General features: G+C 43.6%; 1 protein-coding gene across 1 annotated transcript in view; it reads left to right on the top strand.

Moving 5' to 3' along the window:
* Positions 1–17,960, top strand: part of SLC22A3 (solute carrier family 22 member 3) — a 260,402-nt gene that overhangs the window by 147,958 nt on the left and 94,484 nt on the right. The window contains exon 6 of the mRNA XM_083176507.1: positions 10,581–10,678. Within this exon, the coding sequence (XP_083032633.1) occupies positions 10,581–10,678 (98 nt within the window). The remainder of the gene's footprint in view (positions 1–10,580; positions 10,679–17,960) is intronic.

Genomic DNA, 17,960 nt, shown 5'->3' with positions numbered 1-17,960 from the left:
CAATGGGAAATTCTTCAAGCAATTATCAGGATGCTCCATGGGCAGCAACGTCTCGCCGTCTTTCGCCAACGTGTTCATGTTCAAAGAGGAAAAGTCCATGTTCTTTGATAATGTGTTGGCACAGGGCAAAATCATCAAATTCACCCGTTACATTGAAGACCTGTTTATGGTCTGGGGAGGTACAATGAACGAATTTGAGTGCCTCATGATTGATATTAACAACAGAGACTCACCAATCAAATTCACATACCAGGCCTCAGAACACACGATAAACTACCTGGATGTAAGGGTTGAGTTGATTGATGGAAGAATTACCACCAACCTATATATGAAGCCCACTGATAAGAACAATGTATTGAGGGCAAGTAGTTTCCATCCAGTGACATTAAAGAAGGCACTCCCTAAATCACAGATGATAAGGGCAGCTAGGATCGTCAGTGACAGGGAGAAGTTACCCTCAGTGCTTGATGGGATGGTTGTCAGATTCCTCCAAAGGGGCTACAACAAAAAACTCTTGGAAAAACAGAAGGAAGAGGTCCTGACAATAACAAGAGACACTTTGCTGGTTCCCAAAATACGCTCTCTAACTGAGATACAAAAATCCAAGACCGCTTTACCATTTGTCTCCAGATACAGTACATCCAGTTTCGTTCTACCGAGAGCTGCAAGGGCACTGTGGCCCATTATAAAAACTGATGCCAGCCTGCCATCTCTGAAAGAGAAGACCCCCATGATGTCATACACGTGGGAGGAACATCAAAGATATCATAGTACATAATGATATCACTGGGTTTACCAAAAGTTCTGATAACTCCACAAGACACTTTTTGAAGAAACCCAATGGTTGTTACAAATGTATAGGTTGTACGACGTGCCAACACATGCTAACAGGCCATACATTTGTACACCCTAGAGACGGCAGGACTTTTCCAATTAGGCACGTGCTGACATGTACCTCCACACATGTGGTATATGTAATCCAGTGTCCTTGCAACCTCCTATATGTGGGAAAGACGGTGAGATCGTTGAGGACAAGAATGGCATTGCACAGATCAGCAATAAGTAAGGCACTTGCAGGTAAAGAAAACGAACAACCTGTTGCCAAGCATTTTGCCACCAAGTCACATAAGTTATCAGACCTGAAGCACACAGTTGTTGACCACATCCCTGAGACCCTTAGAAAAGGAGACAGAGATGGGAACCTACTAAGGAGAGAGACAAGATGGATACATCAATTGAACAGCATTAAACCGCATGGTCTTAATGACAAGTTGCCTCTCAGTGTCTTTCTATAGAGCTTATTGGACCAGCAACTGTCTCCAACATGGCAACAACCATCAATTTCCCAGAAGACGACCATCTGTCAACCACACATCATTCACTGATGGGTCATACTACATGGAACATTTGCCGCATTCTGATGGACTTTGATTATCAACACAGTCCAACTTCAAATATGAGAATTGTTAACAGGCTTAATAGTGTGCTATAGTTTCCTCTCTCTCTTATCTTTCTATCCTTTTATTATTCTTCCATTGTGACTAACATGTAATAACTCCAGCCTATGCAGGCCCATCTTGGTGTGCTTTAGTTTCTCCTTCACCTTCTCTCTCTATCCTTACAATTTTCTTCCAGTGTATTGATAATTATGACCCTTAGGCCCAGCAGGCCGATCGCGGTGTGCTTTTGTTTCCTCTCCATCTTATCTTTCTATCCTTTTATTATTCTTCTGATGTTAATGAGATGTATTGGGTACCACTAAAAGAGGCCCTAAAGGGGTGAATAGCCCAAAAGGAATTATGATAGCCTGTTACAGGCTAATACCCCTTTTCCACTAGCAACCTGGGTCGGACCCGGTAATTTGTACCCGGTTCGAACCCGGGTGGGACATGGGTAGGAGACACATTTCCACTACAGTGCTACCCGGTAAATTGCCTGATCATCCCCTTTTACACTTAACCCGGGTAAGGCCTGTTTTTTCCTATAGATAAACATAAGAAAAAGCCTTTTCAAAGGGCTTTACCATGGGAGGTCACAAAATAGGGCCACCATTACACCAAAAGGGCCACCATTAAAAATATTACCATATTAGAAGAAGAGACCACACTCATTTCTTTTAAAAGAACTTTTTTTTTTTACTGGCAAATATTACCACACTCATTTCTTTTAAAATAACTTTTTTTTTTTTTACTGGCAAATATTACCACACTCATTTCTTTTTAAATAACATTTTAAATATTTTACTGTAAAATATTAAATATTTGGAACTTTTAAAAGTTTCTTCACACAATACAAGAAAAGACATGCCAAAAAAGGGTAACAAACAGAGTCCTGGGTGCTTCTTTCTGGTGTTATGCTGCCTTGCCTTAACCAGTGGTTCCCAACCCTGGTCCTCAAGTACTCCCAACAGTGCATGTTTTGCAGGTCTCCACACAGAATCACAAGTGCTATAATTAGCTCCACCTGTGGATCTTTTCAAATGTGCCTGAATAATGAGTGCACCTGCCGGGTGACCTGGAAAACGTGCACTTTTGGGGGTACTTGAGGACCAGGGTTGGGAACCACTGGTCTAAACCTGAGGGCTATTCCTTCTTCGCCCCAATAGAAGCAATGCAAATAGGTATTTTGGTAAGGAATCTGATGTAGCGCCTTATTCCTTACCAAAAAACCTATTGACAAGAAAAGACATGCCAAAAAAGGGTAACAAACAGAGTCAGGTAAAATGTTTACCGTACACCTGAGCCTTTGGCATACATAACAATGAAAAAAGTGCACGTAAACATGTTAAAAAACAATTGCCCATAAGAATTTTTAAAAGTGCAAGATGTAGGCTTTAACCAAACTGTGCCCACAAGGCGACTGAATGCTATAAATGTATTCAACATTGTTATTGCAATAATGCAATAAAGAACTTCGAAGAAAAAAAAACAAGTATTTCTTAGGACAAATTACGATATACCGTAAATTCAGGGGAGTCTAGGTTTGGCAGCAGCGTGTTGTCAAGGCTAGTGGTGTTTGCCTCACTATACTCTGGGTTTAGTGGGGCACTGGTAGCAGTGCTGGAGGCATAGCTAGTGGAAGTGTTGGGTGCGTGGCTAGCACCAGTGGTGGGGTGGTAGCTAATTGCTGTGCTGGGGGCGTGGCTACTGGGGCCTCTATATGGTTGAGGCTCTCGGTGTGGCTGTTGCTCACACGAAGTGCTAGGGGCGGAGGGAGTTGGTCCTCTACTGTATTGGCCATATGCATACTCATGGTGTGCTGGGTATGCTGGGGCCTGTGAAGCATGTGGCGGATACATTGGATAATGAGGAGGTGGCATTTACCCACGATTAAGTATCCGTTCCAAGAAGGACAATTGTCTGTCCTGCATGTCCTTTAATTGATCCAAGAAAGAGTGCTGCATCTGTCTTTCATTTTCTAAAAACTTCTCCATACGAGCATCCTCATTGGCCTGCATGTCGGAGTCCATTTCACGCAGTTGATCTATTACTACTGAAGAGAAAGCTCTCGCTGCTTGATCGGAACGGTTTGCTTTTTTCTTCTTTGGAGGCACCTTGTAAACTGCAAGTGGGACAAACAAAAATACACTATAAACATTAAATAGCAGAGGTGTTTGCAGCCCTGTGCTTGCGGCCCTATCCCACCTGCACACTTGTGGCACTCTGCAACATATACCGTTGATTACTGGGATAAATGTTTTTTTTACTTACTATTTGAACGCAGTTTTGGTGTTTGATGTTCAGTCGCTTGCTGTTTCGGACCCCTCCTCCACCATTTACTGTGCGGTGTCAGAAAAAGCAGACCTATCAAGTAGACTGCACTCTTTATCGCCATCTTCCGAAATCAGGAGCAGAGAAGTTGGGCAGCACGGTGACATTGCCATGGTGGACTGTGTGTCAGGTGGCTCCTGGCTACTCTCCATTGGTGGCTCCTGGCTACTCTCCATCTGGCTGGCCAACGAGGATGACAGTGCCACAGGATTAATCAGGGCTGTGTTGCCAAATGCCCTGCAGCATAGATCGTAATGGACCCACTCGACACGTGCGGCACCGCTTTTTTTCCTGTTCTGGTCACAGACCTTGGTGAACTGCCTCTTTAGTGCTTTCAATTTGTTAAGCACTTGCTGGTGAGAGCGGTGTATCCCCCTAGACTCCAGCATCTGGGCAATATTTCTGTATAAAATTGCGTCTTTTACGGTACCATTCACCTGGCGCTTGATTTCCTCCTCTGCCCTAATGAGCAGCAGCTCCTTCACTTCAGCATCAGACCAATTGCTGGCAGCCATAATGAAGTTGTGCTGTGGGATTAGCAGTGTCTGCTGGGGCAGCCTGTGGTGCTGGCGGTAGAGAGGAAGGTGGCTGCTGGAGCAGCCTCTGATACAGCAGGGGAAAGTCAGCAGGACAGACATGCAGCACATGTGCACACAACGCTGTCCTCCGTGCTATGTGCGCAGTCTGCGGGGCTCTGAGTGATGACATCACTCACCAGCGCCCCAGCAGCACCAATCAGTGAAGATTTTTACATGCTCAGTCAAATAACCCGGTTAGGGAGCGTTTCCACTACCCTTGAAGCCGGGTGCGAACCGGGTGCTACCCTGATCATGACCTGGGTAGGATTGCCGGGGAATCCAAACCGGGTTATTTGAAAGGGAGCATTTCCACTAGCAGAAAAACCCGGGTAGAAGCGCGTCCCCGCGGAGATTACCGGGTTATTTCTTCTAGTGGAAAAGGGGTATAATCGTAGTTTGCTTTTTCTTCTCCTTAACTTACCTTTCTATCCTTTAAATTTCTTCTTGTGTAAATGAATTTATATATGAAACTGATGTAGAGGTACTATATATGGGCAACACGATAATGATGGAACACTACAACACATTCGCGTTATTGATGTGTCTTATACACCAGCAAATATATGAGAGAACAGTAGAAACTATCACCAAACGCTGGCCATCAAACCAACATTAATCAACCTCTGGTAACATGCCGACACATAATATGTACACCGTATGGTGACGCAAAGATGGCACACACTTATACATACTGAGACCAGGTGTTACTAATCCCCTAAATATAGGGATCACATAGACACTTCCATGGATACACTGTCCTTTTTATTCACGTAGTTTTATACAGCTGGACAATCTTCAGTCTTTATTTTTCACATACTGAGCTCAGAGACACACACATATAGTGAGCTCCTTATACACACTAATCAACTCTCAATATTGTGATAATTTGTTTGATATGCTTTTTCATTATCTTTTGACACGCTGTATATATATACATGTCACCAATCTTACATTATTATGTAATTACAGTCCCCGACGAGCGGAGACCCAGAGACCAACCGGGAGAGACGCCAGCTTGCAGCAACATCATAGCAACCAAGGGAAGCTTGCGTTCCAACTTGCGCTCCAGCCTTTTTTCAGCCAGTAACCACACATACGTTCCTGACAGCGTCATTTCCTGTCTGACGCACTTCCGGCTGATCGATCCCGGCGTCTCAGGGCTCCGTGACTCGGTAAGACCTTTCCATTCACCTATTTAAGTTTGCTTGTACCGTTTGCACATTGTTCTACCTGCACCTTGACAAAGGGGCTAGTCCCCGAAACTTTGGTTTGGTCACGTTTTTGAATACAGCTTTTGAAATTTCCTACGAGTGCCGCTGCCTGTCTCTTTATTTCTACATCCCTGATCCAGAAGGCACCGAGGTTCATTGCATTATAGGTTGGAGTGCCGGGCCGCAACTACATTTATATATATATATATATATATATATATATATATATATATATATAATCCAATCCGTGTGGACAGCACTCTCCAATAAAATGACATCATATATATATATATATATATATATATATATATATATATATATACATGCCAACCACAGGGGGCCCCTAGCTAGAGGGGGGCCCAGGGGTACTGACCCCAAGTGCCCCCCTTTAATCCGGCCCTGCATGTACTACACTACACTGGTCAGATAGTATATCTCACATTCATCACCTGATTAAATCATTTAGGCATAAGCCATTTTACTAAAGTGTGGGATTTTACTCAATCAATTTGTAAATATGGCCATTAAAAGGCTGAAGTTACTCTGTTCTGTTCTTATTTTATTTCAATTCAGTGTATACAGTAAGTTGCAGTTATACTTTGCACGTTGGCTTTGCATTTTCTTTAAGTGTTAAATACTACAAGAATGGCTAACTATAAAGTTAGTTTAATATTACAGTATTGCTTATTAGGTGATTATATTATTATTAAATTATTATTATTATAATTTTAATAAGTGTATTTTGTACCATTTGTATTGTCTAAAGAAGATTGTTATTGAGAATAGTGAATAAAATTGACAATAATATGGCACTTTTATTTACATGAATGTGCTTCTATTACAATTTGCTACAATTTAATTTCACCTTTGACTTTCCGCTTATTAGTTTATAGTTAGTTTGCTATTTTTGTCACATCAAGATTCAGACTGTTGCTTCCTTTGACAAAACTTCTTTAGTAGAGAGGCAATGTCACTTTAACCTGCATAGCAATAGATTTGCCTGAGAAGTTAAGCTGGATAAAAGCTTGATTTTTTTTTTTTTTTTGATGCTCGTCCAAAGACTCATTGGCATTAATCAACAGTTCTTTCAACGCAGTGTAGTATTCTTCTGCAATTAAGGGAATTAATGGAATGCACTGCTTTTGAAATGTGCCAAGATGGGATCAATTGCAACTGGAGTTATTTGCGTTACTTCAGAGAAATTACTGAAAAGGTTATCACCCTGTCAGTCTTGCCATCCTAATTTGAGGAACTTTCAAGAAGAGGCACCTACAATACCTTGAGTTTCTTACCGAGAGAGAAGCAGCATAAAACTTAAAAAATAGGGTTTCCTGTTTGCTTACATACTGTGTTATTTCATTTAGATCTAATTTTATATAACATGTAAACATGCTTCTGAAAATGTCTGGATAAGGGGGAAATAGGGGCGGATCCAGGAGGAAATGTCAGGGGGGCACCATGATAGGAGAGGGTTTGGGAGGAGGAGGGGGGTGTTAGTGGTGCCAGTGTACATGCTAAGGGAGTGGCAAGAGAGAGGAGAGCAGAGAGAGGGCGGGAATGGAATGAAAAATAGGCCCTGGCATTTAAAGTACTCAGGCCCACCTTGGCGACAAAAGTGAAGGATGTAGTTGTGCGCAGGCCAAAGGCGCGCTCTGGAAAAGTGGGTGTGGTCACTGAAAAGGGGGAGTGTTCTTGAGTGTAGTGTACCACACCATATACAACTTCTACACATTATGCATCAAAATACTAGACCCCATTATACTTGCCCCTTACACATGATGCCAAATGCAATGAGCCAAAATTCACATAATGCCACATGGATTGAGACAAAATTCACATAATGCCACATGGATTGTGCCAAAAATTCACATAATGCCACACGGATTGAGACAAAATTAATATAATGCTACACAGATAATGCCACATGGATTGAGACAAAATTCACATAATGCCACATGGATTGTGCCAAAAATTCACATAATGCCACACGGATTGAGACAAAATTAATATAATGCTACACAGATAGAGGCAAAATTCACATAATGCCACGCAGATTAAGCCAAAATTCACAATATGCTTCATAAACAGGGACATTGCGTGTCAAAGGTGCGCATTAAAAATTTACACCATAATGCCCATTACATGTTAAGCCACACATCATAATGTCCATTACGTATTATGCCAAACACCATAATGCCTATTAAAAATTATGCTACATAAATGCTTATTGCCAGGGGTTCCATGCTCGTTGCTAAGGGGAATTAAATGCTCACGGTAATTGGGATCAGCTGCCGCCTGGCAGAAGTAACAGCCATTAACAGCCGGGCAGAGTTCGGGAGGCTGCCACGCTGTATTCAGCACTGCAGGTCCCAGCTATTTGAAATAATAATCCTTTCACACAGAAAATCCAGGGATTTACCCTGGAATATGGTCCCAGAATCATGCTGGGACATTCCCAGGTTGGCCCCTTTTACACCAGCCTAGTCCCTGCATTTTCTGGTCGTTTAACCGGCTATATCTTCGGAACCAACTGACCCATGAGACCAGTATCATATTGAAGAACTTTTGGTACTTGTTTCCTAGCAGGGCGCCACCGATTTTGATTGTATCCATCGGGTGGGAAAAATCGGGTCGATCGCATCGCATGCCAACCAAATCGCATGCGATGCGATCGACGCGATCGACCCGATTTTTACATTGAAATCAATGTAAAATGGTCCCTGAGACCTGATTTTACATTGATTTCAATGTAAAAAGCCCCAAAACCCCCCATTTTAATACCAAACACTCCCTCATGTTTTCTAATGCCCCCCCCCCATTATTAACGCCACCCCACTATTGACGCCAACCCGAAGCATGGCGAGCGGTGGCGGTACGCGTCCTCCGACCTTTTCATACCCCTACTATCCACGTCGGCATGGAGTTGATTTTATATAGTGTGGTGAGCGCAGCGAGCCACCGAACCCGAAGCGTGGTGAGCGTGAAGGTATCCGCGTCCCCTCGCGGGCTTCACAGGTATCCGCGTCCCCTTGCGGGGCTCGCTGCGCTCGCCAAGCTTCGGGCTCGGTGGCTCGCTGCGCTCGCCATTCTATATAAAATCAGCTCCACGCCAACGTGGATAGTGGGGGTATGAATAGGTCGGAGGACGCGTACCGCCGCCCCTCGCGGGCTCGCTGCACTCGCCATGCTTCGGGTTGGCGTCAATAGTGGGTGGCGTTAACAATGGGGGGGCATTAAACATACTTTTTAACCATATTCAATGTGAAATTGGGCATATTGGCCCATTTCACATTGTCACCTATATAAAATCGGGTTGATCGCGTTGATCGCATCGCGGGCCATTATAATGGCCCGCGACCGACGCGATCAACCTGATTTTCACTTTAAAAATAATTTAACATTGTTCCCTATGGGAAAATCGGGTTGATCGCGTCGGTCGCATTGCAGCCCCTTATTAGGGGCCGCGATGGACGCGATCAACCCGATTTTGTCTTTCACCGGCAAATTAGCTGGTGATTGACACAAAATCGGGTCCATCTCGTTGATTGTATGCCTTAAGTGCCTTAAACTTAAGGCATACAATCAACGAGATGGGCGCTGTGCTAGGAAACAAGTACCAAACTTTTTAGCGGGTTTCGAATGATTGTGGTCCTGTGAAACTGGGCTATTTTTATCCTGAGTAATATGCCCTCAACTACATGAACACAGCTATGAAATTACATTTCAGAAAAAAAAATAAGTTTACCAGCAATATCTCTGGAACCAATTGACCCATATGGACCAGGTATCAGCACTGTTTACATGTTTGTTGAATATTCTCTAATATATATGTTAACCCCTACAGTACCAGTGGTATAAACTCCCTCCCACTCTTAGCAGAAAGTTTCTCATGGCTTCTACCCTTCTGCCAAGTCTTCCTCCCAGCACCGCTTCTCTATTAACCCTCTCTCCAGCAGCACTGATCTCTGTGCTCAGACCCCTCCTCAGCAGCAGACCTTCTTAAAGCTCCCCTCTCTCACCCAGCACCGCTGCTACAGGCTCTGTTCACCCCTCCCCATACCTCATCAGCAGCTTCCTGACTGCTTGCACCCAGCAGCAGTCAGTGCTACTCAACACTTCTAAATAAAAATCAGGGCAATGGCATCTGGACCAGCGGTTGCTTGGCATTTGGAACATCGGCTTGCTGCATTCCCAGTTGTGGCACATTTTTCCCTGTCTGCTGGCAGCACATTGCCCCCTGGTTAGGGATGGCTATTGACCATCGATGATTCACAATCATCAATAGTTTATTGCTGATGTAGATTTGCCTTTGATGTGTGAGAACCAGATGGTTTCTCTCCATGGATGGCACAGCAAAACCAATGTTTTTTTATTTTTTCATGGTGCTGGGACATGTAGCATAGCCCCACCCCTGACAACCCTGAAGCCATGCCCCCACATTCTTATTGGTCCATGGGTCAGTTAGTCAACTAAAATGGATGACCATCAATGGTCATCCATCAAATAGGTAAACTATCAATGGTCTTCCATCAAATAGTTTGTTACTATCGATGGCTGGTTGCAGTATCAACATCGATGGCGACCATAGACGGTAACTGCAGCAATGGTCATCCCTACCCCTGGTGCACTAGGATGGACTCCTGCATGCGTGTTGCTACTCTACATTGTCAAATGCATGCAGTATCCAATCATACTGAGGCAGAGCAGCTGACACGAATGAGGACTGACACTGGTTGACCGACAGCAAGCAGCCTTATCATTGTCCTGTGTGGATGTGCAGGCCTCATATGCAGCTGCAGCGTTATACTTTGATTAAAAAAAAAACAAATCAGGGGTGGCATATATCTTCATGGCAAGATAGCATCTCACTCAAGCATATGTTTTCCATGGAGTGTACTTTGTATTTTTTATGATGCGAATTTTTCTTTATAAACTGATCAAGACAGCAGGCTTTCATGCAATTTCATTCTATTTTCTTTTAAAAACTTTTAACTGCAATTGCTAATTTTGTTTCTTTGCAGATAACTGTTTCTGATGAAGACGTTGCCAATCCCTCATGCATGGACTTGGTTAGGACGCCACAGATGCGGAAATGTACTATCATTCTCATGTATGCTTGGTAAGATTGCCATGTAACACTATGCATAATATATATCTGCATTTGTACACTGCATACGTGGTTATGGTTGGAGGCTAAATTCAATACATTATTTTGCTTTCAGACAATATTATGGAAAGGTTTTTGTGTTTAATGTAGATTAGTAAAATAAACATGTAATTGTATAGATGAGCGCAAAGGCTTGAGTGTTTGAGTCTGTGGCTTAAAGGCTCCTGATAACCACCTGTCTCTGGGGAAGACCTTTCTCAAAAGAAAAAAGTGGTTTAGTTGCCCATAGTAACCATTCAGCTTCTAGATTTCATTTATCTAGATGATTGGTTGCTCTGGGTAATATATTTTTCTGTTTAAAGGTTTTTTATTTAACACAAAAGATGTTATTATAAAAAGAGCTACAGAGATGAGAGAAATATAAATGAGAAAGGGAACAGGAAAGGACATCTGTATTACATAAACATCACAGTACACATCACACAACAGTGTATCTCACAGGTAACCCGACTGAGGGAGCAAAGAGCTACTGGACGCAGAGATGGAACTACCATTGGGGCAGCAGATACATTGCACCAAGGCCGCCTGAGGACTAAGGAGCCCACTTCTGACAAAACCAGCAATGAGTTGTTCCCTATCCCTCCTGCAGAAAATTTTGAGCAATGTTGAATGAGTGGCCAAGTGCAGGGAGCAGGATGGGCCACACTGGTAGAGGGATCTGGCCTTTACCATAGAGAGAAAAGGGTAGTCAAAGAGATGACTCAAGGGAACCAATAAGGTTTTTTGGGGCACACTTACAGGAAAAATTATTGGTAATGCGTAATAAATGGTAAATATTAAAATATAACTTTTAATGATAAGCCTTATTAAAATAAAATTATGTTTTAGAATAGGTAAGTACGCTTGATGTGTTTACAAGGGTGCATTCCCACAATCTCACTATCATCCTATATGGTGACCCTATATAGTAGAATCTGGAGTACCAATATTATATATAAATAAGGTAATTTGGCAAACGAGTAGACAAATCATTTTCGCTGAAAGTTCTAAGTTATTAGCCGAAAATCGGCTGGATATTCTTAAATTACTCCCAAGGTGTGATTAAATTTATTCTAAAACATAATTTTATTTTAATAAGGCTTATCATTAAAAGTTATATTTTAATATTTACCATTTATTACGCATTACCAATAATTTTTCCTGTAAGTGTGCCCCAAAAAACCTTATTGGTTCCCTTGAGTCATCTCTTTGACTACCCTTTTTAGTGTATGTTCTAAACTAATTTTGGGAGCACCACCAACTAATGATTGCTGATCAGGTCTTTCCTGGATAGCTGTTGTCTATGTTGGTCAATACAGTAGGAGCAAGTTTCATCTTTGCTCCTTTGGGCGGGGCTAGCCATGGCTAGCCATGGCTAATCTATTGTTCTCAAATGCAATACAATACGTATTGCAGCTGAGAACAATAGAATAGCCATGGCTAGCCATGGCTAGCCATGGCCAAAGGAGCAAAGATGAAACTTGCTCCTACTGTACTAATTATTATTTCTGACTGTCTATGCAAACACATCATTTTCTTAGCCTGTGCCAACCCTCGCCCCATCTACACCCTTAACCATAGAGAGGCAGGGATGACATTACAGTACAGTGGCGTAACTACTGTAAGGCAGCCCCAGCAGCCGCTTTGTGAAGCAAGTAGCAGTGGGGTCTGTGTGGGCGCCGGCACCCGCTCCACGCACTGACATGCTGCTGCCTGCTGCTGCCCACTGACTGAGCACTGGAGGCGAGTCAGCCACAGTGCGGGTGCGGCCATGGCAGAGACGTCAAATCCCCCCACTGATTCAATTGACTGTACAAAGAACTGGCTATTGGCTACTGTGTACATGATGGGCGGGATGGCGGATGGGTGTGCTAGGGTGGCCTGGGATGCGTCGGAGCCAAGGGAAGCAACAGTGTCTCTTCCTCTCTCCTGCTTTAGCTTCTCCGTTATGCGTGTGACGTCATCCCGTCACATGCTGGGGAAACACGCTGGAGAGGAGCCTGGGGAGGAAGGGGGGGGGGGGGGAACCACAAACTTTTTGGCAGAGGGGAGCAAAATTCCTGCCACCTAATTAACACACATCTGTACATGTTTCTGATTTACTTCTGTCTGTGAATTAAAGGCAGCTCACAACCGGTGTAATTTGCACGGTCAGAGTATGTCTGCCCAAGTGCCAAACTGAGGAAGCCAAGGGGTGTGTGTGTGTGGAAGGGGGGGCTGTCACAGACAAAGCATCCCCCCAGCAATATTTGGGGCCACTAGGTCTACAGCCAAAAAGTTTGATTCTGGCTAATCAAGGCCACTTACATTTCCAGACAAAGGCTGAGGTAAAAACATAAATATATTTGGAAAATAGGGGAGTGGAAATTTTAAAAAGCAATTGCTCAAGAAATATGTAGGATTTTGGGAAACAACATAATTGTAATAAATTGTATTGTATTACTTGTATTATTGGCAGACAAGGACAGCACTCAATAGCATAAACCTCAGATGTGTGCAGTATATAGCAGAAGACCATTACATGCACATGCTAAATATCATGAAGTACCCAGCAGGGAGAACTCATCTCTTTGCATGCCACCAACCCTAAGCTACTTTTTGACACATTTAAGGCTCTTCTGTACCCTCCCTCTCCTCCCCCATCGGTTACCATCAGTGCACAAGAACTTGCATCCTACTGTAAGAACAAGATAGATAACAACCAAGATGAAATGCTATGCTCTTCCACAACCTCTAACCCTCTTTCTTCCCCACCTGAACCCTCTGGCACTTTCTCTTCATTTGAGATCACAAATGAAGTTTCCATACTCTTCTCATTCTCCTATAATACTACCTCTCCTCTTGATCCTATACCTCCACAAGTCATTAAAACTCTGTCTTCTGTTCTTATCCCAAAATTAACTAAAATCTGCAATCTCTCTCTTGCTACTGGTACTTTCCCGTCTTTGCTCAAACATGCAGTGATTACTCCCATTCTGAAAAAACACAATTCTGACTCTAACTCTCTCTCTAACTATTGTCCAATCTCTCAGCTCCCATGCCTCTCCAAGCTACTGGAGAGACTTGTCTACTCTCACCTCACACACTTTCTTAACTCTCACACCATATTAGACCCGTTTCAGTCAGGCTTTCCTTCCCAAAACTCCACTGAGACAGCACTGTCTAAAGTGGTGAATGATCTGGTAACTGTCAAGTCTAAAGGCCATTACTCTCTACTTATTTTTCTTGATCTTTCTGCTGTGTTTGACAATGTTGATCATAATCTCATACAAACACTGCACTCCCTAGGTCTCAATGATACAGCCCTTTCCTGGTTCACATATTACCTATCTGATCACTCTTTCAGTGTTCGCTTCTCTGACTCTACTTCCTCTTCACTACCTCTGTCAGTCGGAGTTCCGCAATGCTCAGTCTTAGGTCCTCTACTTTTCTCAATCTATACCTCATCTCTTGGCAAACTCATCAGCTCTTTCGGGTTTCAGTATCATTTATATGTGGATGATACTCAAATCTATCTACCCCAGAGTTGTCACCAGTGGTTTTGGTCCGAGTCTCTGAATGCCTCTCTGCCATCTTATCTTGGATATCTTCTTGCCACCTCAAACTCAATATTTCCAAAATGGAATTACATATATTCCTAACAGCTAAGAACAGTTACCATCCTGATATCTCCATCACTGTTGACAACTCGACAATCTACCCTACCCCACCAGCTCGTTGCCTAGGTGTCATCCTCAACTCTGAACTGTCCTTTGTTCCCCACATTCAATCTGTCACCAAATCATGTTACATGCATCTAAAAAACATATCCAAAATAGGACCCTATCTCACACAAGACACTACTAAATCTCTGATCCATGCACTCATTATATCCCTGGGCTTCTCCCAGCCTATAGAATGCCCTTCCATGGACAATAAGACTCTCCACTAGCCTCCAAACTTTCAAGCGTTCCCTAAAAACTCACCTCTTCAGGCAAGCCTATCAAATTTAAGTCTATACGCATAACCCTCTGAGGCACTTATGTATTATATAGCTTCCCTTATGGACCTACAAGCTATGCTATTACTGGTGCCTGTCCTTGTGTTTCCCTCCTATATCCCTATAGATTGTAAACTTGAAGCAGGTCCCTCTTACCTCCAAGTCTGTCTGTTGTTACCCAGTTTGTTTTATCTCTGTTTACAATTGTAAAGCGCAATAGAATCTGCTGCGCTATATAAGAAACTGAAAATAAATAAATAAACTCAGGATTCATGACAAATAAGAGTAAATCATTGGCAGCCATGCAGACCTTATAGTGTAGGGGACTGATAGATATACCTTGTAAGTGGGGGGGGGGGGTGTTTAAACCCACTAATGAAGATACTTTAGAACAAGGCTGACCATACAGATCTGCAAGATCTACCAACAGTTCACACTTTCCAGACCACCTGCAAGGTGGATAGGTAAACAATTGTGGTCTTGTTGAGCATTAATGGAAAAAAACCTTGGCCTTGCTCTGATGTGTCTGCATATGCCTCCCAATCCATAAAATATGCCTAGGTGATGTCACGGCCCAGCCACGACCACATCGTTTACCTGTCTGGGTCGTGCAGTGGGGCCTTGTCTCTCTGTGCAGCCGGCTGGCAGCCATTTTCTCAAAGTCCACCAATAATATTTCGGCTATTAAGCAGCCAGCCAATCAGCGCAGTGCAGGAGAGATAAAACTGCATCAAATTCTCCAGGCTGACACCAGTGCTTCACTAGTCATTCCCCTGTAAGGATCAGCATCCTGAGCTCCATACAGCAGTCCAGTATCATGGTGAATTATTCAGATACCAGATTGTATTTATTCAGCTTTCTTCATCCAAGTCCGGTACAGTATCCTGGTGAATTCTTCTGAAACTTATCTTAATGTGCGAGACTGGTGGACATAGACAGGGTTGGGATTGTTTGTTCTACAGCAAGTTGGTCGACAAGCATTAGGTCACCATGGGGAAAGGTTGACATGGTTCTAGGTCGGCTTCACTCGTCATGCTTCAGGCATGGTGCAGCACTATTTTAGTCTCCCACCATGCCCTAGTGGATTGTAGGGCATGAATTACCGCCTGTCGGCACATGTTGGCTCAAAAAACAGAGAAAAACCCCATGTCGACCTTTTGACTGTAGACTTAGACACCAACCTAATGCTTGTGTTGACCTAATGACCTGTCAACCTAAACCCATGTCGACCTAGACCCATGTCAACCTTGGCCCATGTCGACCTAGAACCATGTTGACCTATCCCCAAGTCGACCTAACGGTGTCAACCCAATGCTTGTCGACCAACATTCTGTAGACCCAATGACCAAGGGCGTAACTACCATAGGTGCAAGGGGTGCAGCTGCTATGGGGCCAAAAGCTGAAGCAGGCCCATCTTTACTGTCTTAGTAATATGTTTTACATACATGTATCACCATCAGTTGCTTACTAGGGGGCCCTTAAAAACTTTTGCTCTGGGGCCTACGAATATCTAGTTATGCCCCTGCCAATGACCGTATCCCCATAGACCACCATGGACACTGAATCCCAGGCTTACATATTTTTATCTGAATTTTGTATCTTATTTGCATCATAGCCACATACAAATTCACTTATAGTTGTAATTTCAATTAGCCACAAGGGGATGCAAGTTGATGTGCACCACCAAATATCACCACAACTCGTTCACCATTTGTCAGAGAATATGAATGATAACTCACAAACTTTTCTTTCACTCATGTTTAGTGACTGGGTGAAGCCATTTATTGTCAAACAACTGTGTTTACTCCTTTAAAATGGTCACGGACCCACCGGTCGCCTGCTCCGATACGTCAATCTGAGCCGCGCCGGCCGTGACTGGGGTTCACTCAGGACACTCGGGTCCTTTCCTTGAGGTACACTGCCACCAGCCAAAACCTGATTTTAGCGCCTGAAACTGCGCAAGGGGCGGCTTGGCTCGCCCCTGACCACACAATACAAGATAACAATGGTAACGTTTTCCAGCCTTTCTCTTCTGAGGCTAATGAGTCTTAGGAACACAGAACCAGAACTGGGAATATGTATTATTGGTACTTATGTAGTATCTGGGCTGCCGATTTTTTGATTGTATGCCTTAAGTTAAGGCATACAATCAGATGCGATGCGATGCGATATCGCATCGCATCGCATCGCATCCGATATCGGATGCGATGACCCGATTTTTCCATAGGAATCAATGTTAAAATGATTCCTATGGAAAAATGGGTCCTTTTCATACCCCTACTATCCAAGTGGGCATGGAGTTGGATATAAACCTGTGGCGAGCGTAGCGAGCCACCGAGCCCGAAGCGTGGCGAGCGAAGCGAGCCCCGCGAGGGGACGGTATTCGTCCCCTCGCGGGGCTCGCTTCGCTCGCCACGCTTCGGGCTCGGTGGCTCGCTACGCTCGCCACAGGTTTATATCCAACTCCATGCCCACTTGGATAGTAGGGGTATGAAAAGGACCCATTTTTCCCATTGAATTCCATGTTAAAATGGACTCAGTCCATTTTAACATTGATTCCTATGGAAAAATCGGGTCATCGCATCGCATCGCATCGAATCGCATGGTCGCATGCGATGCGATGCGATCTCCCGATCCGACCCGATTTAGAAATCGGCAGCCCAGATACTACATAAGTACCGTATTATTTATTCCTAGAAATACTACAGAGCTTTAGAAAATAGTTACAAGATTTTACAATGATTTTAAAAGTACACACGAGTTTTAAATGCAATTTCAGAAATAAAATAAAAAGGGAAAAATGACAGAACCGTAGCTTACACTTAAGTACCAATCCTGACGTGGGGGGGTTCTCCACAAGAAATCTCTGGTCGCTTACAGCCTGTTTGCTAGACCCCCAGGTAGTGACACTGACTATAGGGAAAAGGGTCTTAGTTATACCTTGAAGACTCCCTCATCCCTCCCACCCTTGGGATTTTTAACCATTCCCTTGCTGAGCCTAGTGAAGGTCCCTAGATATAGGATCTTTCCCATAAAGAATTTGTCCCTGCTTTGAAGTAGATTTTATACATTCCTCAAGTGATAAGAGGTAATTTAGTGCAGGGCCAGAGCACCTTTGGCCTGTTGGCTGGACACTATTGCTCTCCCCCCCAATCTGGTTTATGAGGGGTCTCAGATCTTATCTTACATCCTATCTCCAGAGGAGTCCACAGATGGCTACACTCCCTGGGTCACCAATAGTCCACACACATAATACATGACATGTTCTGATCTCCC

This window comes from Crinia signifera, chromosome 3 (genome assembly GCF_055691185.1).
Source record: "Crinia signifera chromosome 3, ASM5569118v1, whole genome shotgun sequence".
In the NCBI taxonomy this organism is placed as follows: Eukaryota; Metazoa; Chordata; class Amphibia; order Anura; family Myobatrachidae; genus Crinia; species Crinia signifera.
The sequence above is the reverse complement of the archived record's forward strand: the minus strand, read 5'-3'. Positions and strand labels throughout refer to the sequence as shown.